Here is a 16032-nt window from a genome sequence, read left to right as displayed (position 1 = left end):
GTGGAACATTGGTGGGTCCTGCCTCAGGGAGCTGAGACTCGTGGTGTCCACTAAGTGCCAGGGAAACCATGGAGACAGTGGCCTAATTTCCCAAATCTCAGGCCACAACCTGCGCAGGTGTGGAAAGATGATCTGTGCAGTTGGTGGTCATCATACCAAAAAGACTTGGGGAGACTTTCTTCACACAGAAATTTGGGTCCGGGAGTGTCATCTTTGGCTCTGAGCACCGCTTCCTAAAGGTGACACTGCGATACTGAGCTGTCCCAAAGGGCTGAGGGGAAGAGCTAGCATATCACCTCCACGCACTAGGCTCTGCCTCATGCTAGTGACACTGGGATTTGGTCTCACTTTCTGGCTCACGTAGCGTTTCTCACAGCTGACTGGGAGGTGTCCCCCCCAGCACAGCTGCAGCATTTCTGCTTGTTCTATCCCAGCTGGGGGGTGCCTGCAGGCCCCTCTTTTTATAATCAACTTGTGTTCTCCAAACTTCTTTTAGAAGGATGGCATTTGGTGGTAGGCAGTGGCTAGGTGGCGGCTGAGGGATCTCCCCAGATCCCTCTGTCCATCGCACCCTGCCCGTTCTGAGGTGGTGGCATCGAGGTTACACTGAGTCCTTAGCTTAAGGAGATGGGTACACTCTCCGGATCGCAGCACAGCTGTAAGATGAAATTAACACCCATTATTTCAGGCTTCACTGCGGTCCTGTGATGATTTGCCTGCACCAAAGTTAAATGAGTTGGTTGTGCAAACAAGGCACACTTCTTCCTCTCCCCGTGCTCCCAAGGAGCTGGCATTAGAGGCTGTTGATGGCCTGTTTGAAAATGGGGTCCAGAACTCAAGCAAGAACCTTTCAGGCAATTCAACTTCCTTATGTCCAAGACTTGGAAATATAAAGCTGTTTCTTTTGAGAGCAGCTGTGGCCATGGTGGCAGGTGAACCCATGCTTAGAGGCAGGACCTCTGACTTCCAGTCCCAGCTCTGCCGGTGACCAGCCACATGACTCAGGCCGAGGCATGGCTGTGTCACATCTCACTGGCTGGCAGTGTCTCATCCACAGAATGGAAATGGATCAAATTGTGGCTTTTAACCTCTGTTCCATGGTGATTCTACAAGTGCCTCGACTCCACCACAGGGGGGTGGGGAGAGAAGGCGGGGCTCCAAGGCCCCCTCCCACTTCACCCAGTGCCTCTGCACTGTTATCTGCTTGACCTAGTAAGCTTGTCTTTGCTATATTGTTTGAAGAATCCTGCTCACATTTTTTGGAGCCCCTTGGACTTGATGATCTCTGCATAAACCCTAACTTGTCATCACCCATGTATCAGTACTTCACAGGCAGGATTCCTCCTGTCCTGTCATCTCAGACCTAGAGCCAGGCAAGTGGCAGAGGCCAGGATGAGCATCCCCTGAGCATACAAGGCCACCCGGACAGAATGAAAAGGGACACGCACTGAGGGCTGTGTCATTTCTACCTTCCTTCTGCCACATCTGAAAGGGACACTTCTGATAAGCTGTCCTTCCCCGGCTCTAGGGTTTACCTGGCTTCAAACCCCACACCCCTGTTCTCAGTGCCTGAGGGGCTCAGGGATGGGGGAGCCTGTGTGCTGGTTCTGTTCTGGACGTTTGTTCCCAGGGAAGAAGGGACAGCCAGGCTGGGTGTCCCGCCTTCCCGTGAAATGTAACCCATGGGCAGCTCGCATGTCCGCTGGGCTCTGGCTGCCCTCTTGAGAGGGAGATGTTTGGCACAAGGTCTCATCCCACAGGAAGACTTGAGGAAGTGTAAAGCCTGCACAGGGTTTCTGCTAATCCCCGAGGGTCTCTAAACTCTTGTTTCCTTGTTTGTGTATGAATTGGCTGCCCAGTGTAGATGCTTCTTGCACTAGCAGATATGGACCCCGGCTCATTCCTCCCTCTTCGTGCCCATCCCCCCCGCCACACAGTTGCACCAGCCTCCACACAAGATCTTTGGGGGTCTAGTAGACTGTGCTGAGGGGCAGGTTTGGCAAAGAGCAGGGTGGAAGAGGCATTTAAATCCCAGAGGTGCAAGCACCTAGTTGAGTGTCAGCTCCTTAGTTTCTCGAGCTTTCCAGGTACCGCATCTCACTACCATCAGAGCTGGGATTGTTCACTGCTATCTCTTGACCCTGTAGGACCCGGGCTCTTGCATCTTCCCTGCATCCTCTCTCCCCTGCATTCTCCCATCACCCCTCCTCCCCACCGCCCTCCAGGATTTCCCCCAACTCCAAGTTTCTCTCACTCTGTGATGCAAAGCCCTTTCCAGCCCGTACGCCCACACTTGGCTTTTGCATCTCCAAACATTAAGGAGCTCTGCAGAGTAGATGGGCCTTTCTTTGCGAGGACCCACCCAGCCTAGAAGGTACCTGTGGGTCTAAGTAACATTTTTTCCCTCACTTCCAGCTGGATCGACTGTGAAGCCTATGTTAGCTATCAAGCTCTGCTTGAGCCCTTGTCACCTTCAGAGCACTGAGGAGGGGAGTAAAGGTGGAGGCATAGCTTAGGAAGGTTCGCTAGTTCAGCTTGGATTGCACCTGTGTCCACCCTGTCACCTAAGCTAGTGTCCTGGCTCTCATGTCATCCCAGACTCTGCTCTCCCAACTCTTGTCTATTCAACAAGGCCTGCTGATTCCTATCAGCAATAACCAATAACTCTGTTATAACCAATAACTCTAATCTGTGCCTTTGCCCGGGTGTGGAGCCCTCAAAGCCACCGTCTCCATGTCTACAACTGCAATTTGACCTCACAAGTGCCCTGTTTGAAACCCACTGGCAGCTCCCCTCATCTGCAAGAAGCAGCCCCACCGTCTCACAAGGACCACACGCCCCACCCTGGTCTGGTCCCCACTTCTCTCTTTGACCTCGACTCACCCCATACTCTCCCTCCCCCCACACCACTGCCCACCCCTTTGGCACTTACCTGCCAGTAATGCCAGACATATTCCGATAACCTCGAACACACTATTCGTTGCATCTGCTGTTCCTTCTGTCTGGAATGCATCTCCCCTTTCCTCTTCCTCTCAGTTTCCTAGATACTCCTATTCATTCTTCCAAACCCTGCTCAGTTGTCACCTCCTCTCACTTGCCACTCCCTTGGCTGGACACCCAAACCATTTGTTCCTCACTGGTCTGTACTCCTCCGGTGTCTCATACAAACTTACAATGTCACAGGGTACCCTGGTGCTTTGTAATGATCCCAGCTCCCCACTTACCAGCTGTGTAACCTGGGGCATGTTACTTAACCTCTCTCTTCTCCACTTACCTCATCTAGCTCACGTGAAGAGTGAGTAGTTAACAAACATTCTGATGTTACTAAAACAGTGCCTGGAACTCACGAGGAGCTTGATAAGCATTGAGTAGTTCTCAAATTATTGATTTATACAACTCTTGCTCCTGCATTTGCTCCCTGAGGGCAGGAAATCATCAAGCCCCAGGGCCCAGGCTGTACCAGGTGATTCATTCACGCTGACCTGAGCTGGCCAGGAGCTTACAGTCACTTTGCAGAGAGAAGCTCTAAGAAGACAAACAACAATGCCAGGTCTGAAGCGATGAGGAGAGACAAGTGCAGTGATGAGGGGGCCAGGCATCAGAGAGCACAGCAGTTGAGAACCTGAGCTCTGTCAGCCTGTTACCCAACCAGGTTTGTTTGCCTGACGCACAGCAAGCCAAGCACTGAGGCACCCAGGTTTACAGCAGAGAAAAGTTTTATTCACAAGGCAGCCAAGTGAGGAGACGGGAGAATAAATCCCAAATTCATCTCCCCGAAGGCGAGGAGCTTGGGGTATTTATGGTATAAACAAGCAGGGTGGTCTGAGGCGTGGGGAGAGGTGATTGGAGGGAAGGAGGTGAGGGAATTGGTGTTCTGCGCAGGCGTATCTGAGTTACAGACTTCTTCATGGGACGCATGTGCAAATTCCAGGTGAGTTTGGTATGAACCGTGGGGGAATTTGGGGCTGTGACGTCAAAAGGTCACCTATGGGACAAGCAAGTCTATTCTGTGCAGACTGGGATCCGCAGGGTTGGGTCCCTCCGGTTTCAGCAGGTTTCCTTGTGTTACAAGCAGAGGGGTTTTAAAGAAGCCATTCCCTTATCTGCTGTTCTGTAAGACAGGCTCAAGAGTTTGTTAGTCACTAGTTTCTGTTACGGGTTTTTAACCCTATGGGGCACAGTTTCAGTCCTCCCTATCTTTTGATCCAATTCCTCAATCTTGAGGGAAGAGGCCTACTTTCTGCTGTTAAGGGGCGAAGGCCTAGAGAGGATTTGAGGAATGGAATTGTTTTGCATTTGATTGCAAATACGGGACCAAGGCTTTGGGTCTGGGTCTTGTCTTTTTTTTTTTTTTTGGCGGGGGTGGAGTGGGGTGGTGGTCTGGGTCTTTATGTTGAATGATCATCCTATGGATTAGAACTTGGGGCTTAAGGATGCGTGGCAAAGAGCAAGTACAGAGTTTTAGCAAGAAGGAGTATAAGTCCTAGCAAGCACACAAAAAAGGACGGTTTAAGTAATCCCTCAAATATAGACCTTATTCCTGATGGGATCCATAAGAAGATATTTCCCAAGAGATCGAATCCAGGTCCTCGTGATGACCCTTGTTGGAGCCAAGTTGTCTAATTTTCTCTCAGTAGGTTTTAACTTCCAATGTGGTATTAATATATACATAGCAGGAGCTACCGGCCACTACACATATGCCCCTTCCTCTGCTGCAAACCTCGGCCTCTGCGCGTCAGGCAAACGAACCTGCTTCAGTAACAGGCAGACAGAGCTGAGTTCCCAGTTTGCCCTTTGCTAGTTGCTGAATCTTTCTGTGCCTCAGTTTCCTCACCAGTGAAATGGAAAAACAAACGCCCCCATCTCTTAGAATTGTTACGAGAGATTTAAATGAGATAATGTCAATAAAACACTTAGAAAAATGAGTGTCTTGGTACCTCATAAATGCTCCTTAATCTAGAGGTGAAAATACTTAAATTCCTTAAAACCAGAGAGAAGAGGCAGCCAGGGTAGACGCTGACCCCCCAGACACAGACTCACGCACGCTCTCTGGGCTTCACCACAGCACAGTGGGCTGGACAGGGAGGCCCTGAGGGCTAGGGCTGGAGACGGAGCTTCGCCCAGGACTCAAGTTGGCCTGGATAGAGGGGTGGGCCTTGGACAGGAGGGAGGGGCAAATGCAGGGAAGTGCTGTGTGTTTGGAGGACAGCGAGCTGGCCAGCTGGGCTGGAGCCAAGAGCTCCCGCCAGTAGGAGCTTTTGTGAGCACAAATGGGAAAGGAGGTCAGGGGAGGCTGCAGCAGACGTTGAACCTAATAATAATAAATAAAATAGTAGTAATAAAAGTAAACACTTAAGGAATATTTACCATGTGTCTCACAATGTTTGAAGTCTTTATGTGAACAAACTCATTTCATTATCCTGACAACCCTAAGAGATGTACGTACTATTATTATCCTCAAGTTACTCTGGGGGACCTGAGACCTAGAGAGATCAGGGGACTTGCCCTGGTCACACTGCTGGTAAGTGACAGAGCTCTGACCCTTGGCTACCCCAGCCTTAACACCTACTGCCTTTGGCCCATGTTTCCTGCCCAGGTGCTGGCACGAAGACCAGAGCAGCTCCCAAGACAGTGTGGTGTGGGTGTAGAAGCAGGGGCTGTTGTCTTTGGGTTCCAGTCCCAGCTCCACCTCTGCCTTGGCTGTGTGACCTTGCATGTGTTACTTCACCTCTAAGCCTCAGTTTCCTCATCTGTAAAATGGGAACAAAAAGCCCTACCTTCCAGGATTGTTCCATGGATCAAATACCGATACGTATGTTCTGCATGGAAGCCAGTACATGAGAACAACTAAGTAATCAGTGACTATCTCCGGCCCTTACTCAGCCAGCCCAACTCTGCAGGGCCCAGAAGGAGGCGGCCCCTGGCTTGCAGTCAGAATGAGAGGCCTGGGAGTAAGGGGACTTCGGAGAAAGGGGCAGGAAGAGGAAGTGTCCTTCTGTGCAGGGGCACTCAGGCCCTGGGCCCCCATCTGCTGAGGTGAAGCTGAGAGTCATCAGCTGGAGTAGCGGGCAGGCACTGAGGCGGGGTTATAAGCAAAGCCAGCCCTTTGGGTCCTCGAAGTGTGCTTGCCAAATATGACCTTTCTTGGGCCATCCTCTTCCTTGCCAGCCAGGGAGTCGCCCTCCTCCTCCAGGTCCGTGCCGGCTCCCCTCCCTGTGACTCTCACCCCTACTCAAACCAAACCGAGAGGCAGCTGCAACAGGGCCAGTCTTGGCATGCATGGCGCATGGGCCCTTCACAACCCCTGCAGCCATGGGGACCCTGAGGCCTGCTGAAGTCTGGCTGGCGTGGAACAAAGGCTACCCTGGACATCTGTCTTCCCCTGCCTCTCTGTGCCCTCCTTCAGAGGGCAAGGGGAGGAGGGCCGTGACATCTGGGGACACATCCTGTGTGGCAGACAAGTGCAGAGGACTTTATGTGCTTTTATCCACCGGATCATTTCTTGCCCCTCTTGTGGCCACTAATGGATCCCCGTGCCTCCCCCCCTCCCCGAAACTCCCCACCAACAATCTGTTCTCAGCCCAGCAGCCAGGCTGAACCTTTTGCAGTGTGAGTCAGATCATGTCACCCCTCTCAAAACCCTCAGTGGCTGTCCCTCTTAGAGGAAAAACCAACCTCTAACAACTAGCAGTCTGACTTTCAGCAGGTTGTGTCACCTTTCTGCTTCATTTCTGCCCATAGAAATACAGACACCTGCCTCATAGGATAATAGTGAGTATTAAATGAATTAACAGCGGTAACTGCTTGGAATAAGGCATGGCTTGGGATAAGTGCTAAGTAAACATTAGATTTATCATTAATGTTATTACAGTAGCCAACAGGCTCTTACACAATCTGCTTTCTACCTGGCTCCCTCTGCTGCAGCCATGCTGCAGCCTCAGTTCCTTCCAGAGCCAGGCACACTTCGGACCCCAGGGCCTTTGCACCTGCCGTTCCTCTGCCTGGAACACTAACCTCTCTGCAAATATTACCTTCAGGCTCTTCCTGACCATTCTGTTTAATATCAAAACCTCCCCGACTCACCCCTCAGCCCGTGACTTACCCTGCTTTATTTTCCTCCATAGCATTTATCGACGTCTAGTACATGGCATTTCTTTCTTACTTATTTACCGTCTGCCTTCCCACTACACACACTCACTCAAGTATAATCTCTATGGGGACAGATATTTGCATGTCTCTTCTCCACAACTCTATCCCCAACACCCAGAACATTGCCTGGCATAGGTGGGAGTGCAGCGATTCTTTGCTGAATCAATGAATGTATCTTCATAGCAGCCCCAAGAGACAGATATTTGCACCCTCATTTTATAGAGGAGCTTTGAAGGACAGACCCAGTGAGGCTGGGAGCTTGCTTGAGGCTGTGGCTTGAGGGATGGAGGTTGGTTGCCTCCAGAGCCCCGTTCTCTCCCTGCCCGTGTGTCTAGTGAGCTTCAGCCTGCCACCCGCACCCATCCCTGACACTGCTTTGCTCCGAGTGAAGAGGGTGTTCCAGGAGTATCGGGAAGGCACGAAGCTATTTATCTTACTCAGCTCAGGCAGATACCACAGACTGAGTGAACAGTCAAACTGTTAAACCCTTCTGCTAAACAACAGAAATTTATTTTCTCGCTGTTCTTGGAGGCTGGAAGTCTGAGATCGGGTGCTGACATAGGCAGGTTCTGGTAAGGACCCTCTTCCTGGCTTGCAGACGGCTGCCTTCTCACTTTGTTCTCAAGTGGCAGAGTGGGAGAGCAAATGCTTCCTCCTGGAAGGCCACAGTCATGTTGGATTATGGCCCTACTTCTCGACCTCATTTAACCTTAATTACCGCCCAAAGACCCTGTCTCCAGATACAGTCACATTGGGGGTTAGGGCTTCAACATATGAATCTGGGGGAACACAGTTCAGTCCATAGCAGTATTTCAGAAGCCATTGAAAAGGGAGGAGAAGGGTCCCCAGGAGGCAGCTGCCTCCCATTTTCCTGTGGGTAATGGGACCATGGGGATGCGTCACTCAGCCCTGTCCCGGGTCTTCTGTGAATTGGCGGAGTGATGAGCACAATCTCACTTGATCGTCACAATAACCAGACGAGGTTGGCGTTATCACCCTCATCCTGCAGGTGAATACACTGACGCTCAGAGAGGTGAGCTTACTTGCCCAAGGCCCCGCAGCTGAGAAGTGGCAGGTCTGTGTTCTTAACTACTCTGTGAATTTCCCTTGCAACTGTCTGGGGACATCTGTCTCGTCCCACAGGACTGAGGGACCATGGCCCGCCCTCTAGGAGCCCAGTGTCCCCTCCAGACAAGATGAGCACACGGAGTGTGGCTATGGAGTGCCAAGTGCATGGCCAGTCAGGAGGTGCAGGGGGAGCTCCGACGGCAGTGTGGGCTGGGCTGGTCACCACGGGTGAGGCAAGTTCAGCCAGATGGAGAGGGAGGGTGGGCACTCCCAGGAGAGCTGCACAATCTCCTTCGCAGGATCATGCAAAACATAGTAAGGCAGTGAGCTCAGTGCTCGCCTGGAGCAGAGAGGCTGAAGGGCAGAAGTGGTGGGAAAGCCAGGAAGGTGGGCAGGGGTCAGGTGCTGGGGGGCCCAGGAGGTGCCTGCAGTTCTGCAGAGGGTGGTATTCGTGTGTTCTTCCTCCACTGGGGGAAGAGTTGGCATTAGCAGGATGTCACCTCTGAGGTCCACAGCTCCCCTCAGTATCTGGCTGGGCAGAGAGGGTCGGTGCAAATAAAGAACATGGCTGGGGTGAGGCGCACAGCAGAGGACAGAGCTGAGCTCCTTTCCTAGGGGAGGTGAGACGGCAGCTGTCAGCCATCCCAGCGACCCTCCCGCTGTAGCTGTGGCCTCAGGAAGGGTCCCATGGCTTGTGGCACCTTCAGAGATTCGCCAGCAACTTTTCAAGCCCCTCCCAAGAGGGTGTGTCCAACCAGTGATGTGCTGATAAATATTTAACAACTGGCTCTCTTGGGAGTGGGGTGGGGTGGAACACTGCTTTGTAGCATTTGGTGATTTTCATGGTGTAAATACTCACAGTATGACTGATATCAGCTACCAATACGGTGTCACTGAACACAGAGCCGGGGAGAGTCGCGCTGTTGGCTGTCATGAGCCCATCTGAGCGCTGTTTCTGGCTCCCCCACAAGTCCCATGGCTCCAACAGTGACATTAGCAGGGGCCCTGGGGGGAAGGAGCCAGACACTCTGAGTGTCCCGGAGCCTCGGGGCTCTCAGTTCCAACTGGGTCTTCCCCTGGAGGGCACCTGGTGTCTTATCCTAGTCAGCTCCAAGCACTAGTCCTGTGAGAGTCCCCGGGGTGGGTCCAGTGCTCCACCTGTGGGCATCAAAGTCAGAAAGCACCAAGGGCCCAGAGATGCTAAGTTAGACCCAAATCCCAGAAGGAGGCTGTGGGGCAGCTGAGCCCAAAGGCAACGCAGGTGTCACATGTAGGCGGCAGGCCTGGCCTCACCAGCCTGGTACCCACATCCCATCTGATTGCCAGTGTTCAGGACCACTTGTCAAAAGACCCACCTTGGGATCCTGTGTCTTCTTGCCCTCCTTCTGCCTCTCCTGGGGTAGACCCTAAGGGACCAAGGTGATGGCTCACGGGGCTGAAGGTACCTGAGGGGAAGGACCACAGATACCCCCTGTGTGGCGGCTCAGGGGGCTGGAGGAGCCAGTTGTGGAAGCCACTGAAGGCCACTTGTGCCCACTTCCACTGGTGCAAGGGTTGGGCTGCCTGGTGGTGGGTGACTGACCAGCTGAGGCCTTTGCCCGGATGTGGCACATGAGTTGGTGAGGATGAGTCTGAGCTGGTGTCCCCAAGGGCTCCCCATGTGAGCATGGGCCCCTCAAGGTCACTCTTGTCGTCCTGAGAAACCTCACCCTTTCTCTCCTGGTTGCCCCTCCTTCCCCACCACCTGCTATAGGTTTTTCATCATCAAAGAGAGCTTTCTTCTTTACTACTCTGAGAATGAAAAAAAGAGCTTTGAAACCAATAAATACTTCAATATACATCCTAAGGTGAGGGGGCCTCTCCCCAGGGCCACAGCGGGGGAGGGCCCAGGGGGGACAACGGGGGCTGGTATCTTCTGAGGGTAGGGTACCATCTGTTGTCCTGCTCTGGTCTAACAGGGAGTCTGGAAAACAAGTCCTTTTGGGGGCACAAGCCACCCTGGCCCCCTCCTGGCCTGGGTCCCCGCCCTCCAGTGCCCCCTCTGGGAAAGTTCTGGTCTGGCTTCCTCTCGGGCCCTGGGCAACACCTGGCTATGGCTGAGGGCTCCCAGAGGCCTTGAGTGACCTGGGCTGGGCGGGGTGGGTGGGCATCTCTTCTGATTCTTTCTCAGGGTGTCATCCCTCTGGGGGGCTGCCTGGTGGAGGCTAAGGAAGAGCCCAGCATGCCCTACGCCATGAAAATCTCCCATCAGGATTTCCACGTGAGTAAGGCTCTCCCCTTGGCCTGGGCTCAGCAGGGGCAGAGCAGCTTCTCTGGGACCCCAGGCTCCCTAGGGGCAACCCCTCCAGTGGGCTGGCCTGGGAAGAGTGTCAGTGACTTGGGGGTGTCGGGTGGCAGAGCAGAGCAGGGCCTGCAGAGGCCTGGCCGTGGCCTCCGTGGTCCTCAAGGTGGCCTCCTCTCAGGCACAGCCATGGCTCCTCTTCCCGGCAGGGGAACATCTTGCTGGCTGCCGAGTCGGAGTTTGAGCAGACCCAGTGGCTGGAGATGCTGCAGGAGTCTGGGAAGGTGTAAGTGCGCACGGGCAGGAGGGGTCAGCCTGAGGGTCCAGAAGGGGAAAGGGTGTGGGCTGTGCCGACCCTGGTCTCCCTGCCTCTCCGCTGGGATCCCGGTGGGCACTGAACACCCTAGGAGCGGGCAGGGTGGGGAGGACAAGGGCTGTGGGAGCTGGTTATTGTGGCGAGAGGAGACAGACCAGGTTTCAAGCATCTTCGGGGGGGTCTCCTAAGTGAGCTTTGAGCAAAGTGAGTTTGCTTGTCTAGCGTCACAGGTGGCAGACGTGGACACCGTTTGTCTCCAACTTTCAGGAGCAAATCCGGCATCGCTAGGAGGATTTGGCTGCCTCCTGACCCCCGTCTCATCTCCCCAGGCCCATAATTAACCCTAGCTCAGACCAGAGCTGGTGCTTTGTACATCAGAGTCCAGATCACAGAAACCTCCAGCCCAGCACTATCCATTTGCGCACAAACCCCTGTCCCAGCACCTGCCTATTCATGCTGGGTCGTGCTTTTAGTTCCACAAATAATGCTGAGTGCCTGCCCCGTGCCAGGCCTTGTGCCAGGTGGTGGGTATTCAATGGTGTAGAAAGCAGCCCAGGAAGCAATCTCTTCCCTGCTCCCAAAGTTCTGTTGGCCCAGCGCACGGTGGCCCACTTTGCAGCCTGGGCCGGCCTCCGGGGACTGTAGCTGATCGATGCTGGTGGCGTGCCCAGAGCCGCAGGTGCCGCGGTGAATGCGAGCTGGGATTCTGGAGGAGAAAGAATGGCGCGTACACGCCATGCACATTCTCTTTCTCCTCCACCCTTCTGTTTTAACGATTTTGTGTTTCTTCCTCTTCTCTCCTGTCCCATCTGCCCTCCCGCCCCAGGACTTGGAAGAATGCCCAGCTGGGAGAAGCCATGATCAAAAGCCTAGAGGCCCAGGGGCTGCAGCTGGCCAAGGAGAAGCAGGAGTATTTAGGTTGGCTGAGGGATGGGCTGGAAACTGAGGCTGCCTGACGGTAACATTTCAGGGCCGGGTGCTGCAGCCCAGGGCTTGATGCAGGACTGAGAGAGCGTGTCTTGGGTGGGGCTTAGCAGGCTATGAGGAGCCAGAGACTGGCTCGGAGCCTGGAGGGCTCTATGGCGTGATACATGTCCTCTGGGCCAGCAGGACAGGAGGCAGGAGAGCGTGGTGGTTAGGAGCCTGGCCTCTGGACCCAGCTTTGTCATTTATCCATCAGCTGTGTGTATCTTTAGGCAGCTCAGCCTAAGTTTCAGTTTCTTCATCCTTAAAATGGAGACATTTTTGTTCCTAGCTTTTAGAGGTGGTATGAGAGTCAGGTTAAATAAGAAAATGCCTGGAAGCACTTGTGTCAGGCATGCAGTAAGGGTCCCACAAGTGGAATTGATGTTATCCTGCCCAGGGCCCCAAAGGTCTGGACTTGGTCCCAGTTCTGACCCCCAGCCCACTTTAAGGTTCTAGGCCCCTGTGTTCCTGACTGGCTGGTAGGCATGCTCTGTTTGAGAAAGAAGAAGGTGAGCCTGGGAGGTCGTTCCTTTACCTGGGACCCTCTCCCCTGCTTAGACAAGTGGGGCCCCAGCACTGGTCCCCCTCTGCCTGCTCCAGACACCCTCTGCCCCCAGGACCTGCCCCGCCTCACTAGCCAGACACCAGCACAGAGGTTAACAGCACCCCGGGGGTGCAGAGACCCACTTGAGCTTCCAAAGCTGAGCTGCCATTGTCTTATGAACGCACAAAGCAGGGACAGTGCCGGAACGGGAGTGAAGCAGCTCAGGCCAGCACGGGGCTTCCATCCCTGGGAGCTGCCCCACCCCCTCTGTCTGGCCTGGGCATGGCAGTGCCGACCTCTTCCGTGGCGGGAGCTGGGGGTGATGGAGGTGATCGCAGGCACTGACCCTTCAGGACTGGATCTGGAGTGAGCTTTTCGTGAGTGTGTGTGCTTGCTTTGGCAGACAAACTGATGGAAGAGACTGAAGAACTCTGCCTTCAGAGGGAGCAGAGAGAGGTAGGGGCACGTCGAGGCTGCTCCCCGCCGCCTCCCGCTCTGTGGGCCCTTTCACAGCCACAGTGTACTGGCTTGTGTTCCTGGCATTAGGGAGTGGTGTAGGGGAGATGGGCACCCAGACAACTTGCTGGGAAATCAGACAGGCGGGGCAGGGAGGCCAATGAGATGACAGTGCTCGGGACTTGCTGTTGCTTCTTGGCAAGAAGTGTGTTTCTCCTTGCCAGTCCCGGGGGAGGGAAATAAAAAGGGTGGGTGATCACTTTCTAGAGAAAGAGCCATTCAAAAATTTTATAAGCTGTGTCAGGAGGTAATGAGCTGATGGTCACTGGTGATATTCACAGGAGGCCGCGGTGGACTTTCTCATCCATAGTGGGGCTTCTGGCACCATAAAGGTGATTGGGTTGGATGATATGAGAGGTTCCTTCATCCTCTAAATGTCAACATACAAGTTCTAAGGAGGCCAAGCATTGGCTGGGGGCAGGCTGTGGCGGGAAGGAGACCCTTGCCTCATTTGAAGATGGGGGCTGCTGAAGTCCATGCCGTTTGGGATCTCCATGCAGCACTGGGCCTTGCCTGTTCTGAGAAATCACGACCACCCCTGAAGGGCAGGGTAGGGTAGTGGTTAGCGGTGCTGACTTGGAGTCAGGCTGCCTGTGTCTGTATTGGACCTTCACTGCTTCTGGCTGTGTGACCCTGGGCAAGTTACCTAACCTCTCTGAACATGAATAGTCTCATGTGAAAAATGGGGTTGATAATAGAACCCATCTTATCAGGGATGTTTTGAGGATTCAGTGAGGTGTTACATAGAAAGTGCTTAGCACATAGTACGTGCTTAATGAACATCTATGTTTGTTAGTGTTATGATCATTAATTAGCCCATCCTGCACTTGAACTGCCTGAGCCCCAAGCCCCAGAGTGGCATACCCTGAGGTGCCTGCAGAGGGAGGGCCTGATTTGGTCCACTTCTCTTTGCCTGGTACCTGTTCCTTGTCTCTCCCAGGCAAGTCCAGGGCTGGGCCCATCAGCCTGGGCTCAGTGCCTGCCTCTCTGACTTGACTCTTGCAAACTCCTCACCCTTTCCAACCACCCGTCACTGGGCTCGGAAATGGGCCCGACAGTCAAGAAGCATCATGGCCCTGTAGCACCGCAAACACTCCCGGGGCCTGGCAGAGCCCCTGGCTCAGGATGGGTACACGATAAATGTTGTGGAACGAATCGATGAATGAATATTTTTGATTCTTATAATTTTACATTACATCTTGATTTTAATCCAGTAGGACAATCCACCCTCATTTTTCTTCTTCCAAAAATTTATCAGATATTCTTGCCCAATTTTTCTTCCAGCTGGACTTCAGTATCATTTTGTCAATTACAAAACAAACAAACAAACAAGCAACCCAAACCCAAACAAACAAAAAAAGAAAATCTATTGAGGATTTGTATTAGGATTGCATGGATCTGAGGATTGGCATCATGACGGCATTGAGCCTTCTCCCCCCGCAGCAGTGTGTGGGCCTCTGGGTCCGGGCTGTCATCTGGGTTCTTCCCACATTAGAATTTTGGCATTTTCTTCCTCCAGTTCTGTACATTTTGAAAAGTGAGACTTCTGGTGGATTGTCAGCAACTTAAAAGCAGGTAATTTAGGAAGCCAGGGGATGGGATGGAGTGACAGACACAGCCGCTGGCAGAGAGAGACAGACTTATCCATCAGAGAGACTAAATCTGGGACAGCAGTCAGCCCGAGGAAAATTTAGACACTCTATCTAGGTCTTTAGCCAGGAAATGAGGCCAGCAGAGACCCACTGCTCACAGACATTGCTTAAAGCCATAGCACGCTGAAGGAAGGAGACCTGCCAGCTGTGAACTTCCTGGGTTTTGGGTACAAAACGTGAGCAAGAGTCACTTGGGTCCAGCTTGGGTCCACCTTGGTGAAGGCTGCTCTGGGCTGGCAGGAGGGAGAGGATGTGCTCAGGTTCTCATTCCAGTGTGAGCTGTGTGCTCTAGATTGGGAATAGAACTCACTGAGTCATTCTGTCAAGGGTTTTCCTTCCTTAACTTGTTCATCTCTTTTATGGATCCACCTGCCCCCTTCACCTTTCCCATCTCCACTCCAGGTCACAGAGATGGTCTGGGAGTACCTTGCTTGGGCCACTTAGAAAGGCATTTGGTACAATGGCCCAGTGAGAAGTTGAAGATTCTCTGGTCTCTAAGAGGCAGTCTGGTTTAAAAGGAGACTCAGGGTCTGGTACCAGTCTATCACTGACCGTGTGACCTTGGACAAATTCGGCTCTGTGATGCTCCAGTAAGAGCGATGGCTGTGCCTGGCTAGCTCCCAGGTTGCTGAGGGGCTCAGTGAAATAGAAGGCAGGGAGTGCTTTGTGGACCGGTAAGGCCTGTGCAGATACGCACTGTGTGATGGTGCAGCTCTGACATCCCCCACTTGGCAGAAAGGGCGGGGAACTCTTGGGGTACGAGCTGAGAGTTCAAAGGGAGCCATCCTGGGCTCTTCTGCCCTGGGGTCAGAAGACAATGCCGTTCCTTGGGTGCAGGTCCCTCAGGTGTCCCTGGCTCCCTTATCATCGCTCTTATCCCCTGGAGGAGGGCAGCCTGCCTACCTTCCCTTTTCTGGTTGAACTGTGAGAGCTCAGCCTTGCATGTGGGCAGGCACACGGGAAATCAGAAATGCCCAGGGCCAGTCAGGCAGGGTTCCTGCCATGCGGGGTGCTCCCAGTCAGAGGTCAGACGCTTGGAGCTGGAAAGGACTGCCCCTTCCGAGGTGAGGCTCTCTGCCGACCTCCCTGACGGATGCTGATCCTGATTCTGGCATGGGCAGCTCACTACCTCCGGAGGTATCCTTTGCATTATTGCTCCACTATCTGGAAGCTCTTCCTTCCATGGAGCTGGAATTTGCCGTCTAGTGCCTTCTTTCCAACCTCATACTTTGGCAACTTAAGTCAGGTGCAAGAGCCAGAAGCACAAGCATGATGTGGTGGAGAAAGTCTTCAGCTGCAGGGGGTCTTAGCTGACCTCAGTCATGGCAGCGGTGCCTCAGACACTCATGCCGTCTTGGGCTGCATGAACAGGAAGTTCTGGCTGCTTCAGCTTTACAGGTTGTGTGTTCCACTCCAATCAGCATTCTTAGGCTCCACCTGGACATCAGCTTCATTTAAGCATCATCCAGATGAAATGGAAGGTGGAAAGGAAGGGGGCAACCAGGAAGGAGATTTTCATTTTCCTCTTTAATATAGAACT

The 16032-nt window shown here is 53.3% G+C and overlaps 1 protein-coding gene across 3 annotated transcripts in view; it reads left to right on the top strand.

Annotated features, from left to right (window-relative positions):
• The window catches only part of PLEKHD1 (pleckstrin homology and coiled-coil domain containing D1), a 29411-nt gene that overhangs the window by 3198 nt on the left and 10181 nt on the right, over positions 1 to 16032 (top strand). For 2 of the 3 annotated variants that reach the window (XM_082451726.1, XM_082451724.1), the window contains exons 2-6: positions 9971 to 10064; positions 10388 to 10477; positions 10708 to 10784; positions 11641 to 11732; positions 12728 to 12780. In XM_082451726.1, the coding sequence (XP_082307852.1) occupies positions 9971 to 10064; positions 10388 to 10477; positions 10708 to 10784; positions 11641 to 11732; positions 12728 to 12780 (406 nt within the window). Of the gene's footprint in view, positions 1 to 5596; positions 6194 to 9970; positions 10065 to 10387; positions 10478 to 10707; positions 10785 to 11640; positions 11733 to 12727; positions 12781 to 16032 lie in introns of all 3 variants that reach the window. The other variant, XM_082451725.1, reaches the window with a different exon arrangement.

The sequence above is a fragment of the Balaenoptera physalus genome (genome assembly GCF_965194825.1).
Source record: "Balaenoptera physalus genome assembly, chromosome: 2".
NCBI lineage: Eukaryota > Metazoa > Chordata > Mammalia > Artiodactyla > Balaenopteridae > Balaenoptera > Balaenoptera physalus.
This window is presented reverse-complemented; position numbering and strand designations above follow the sequence as displayed.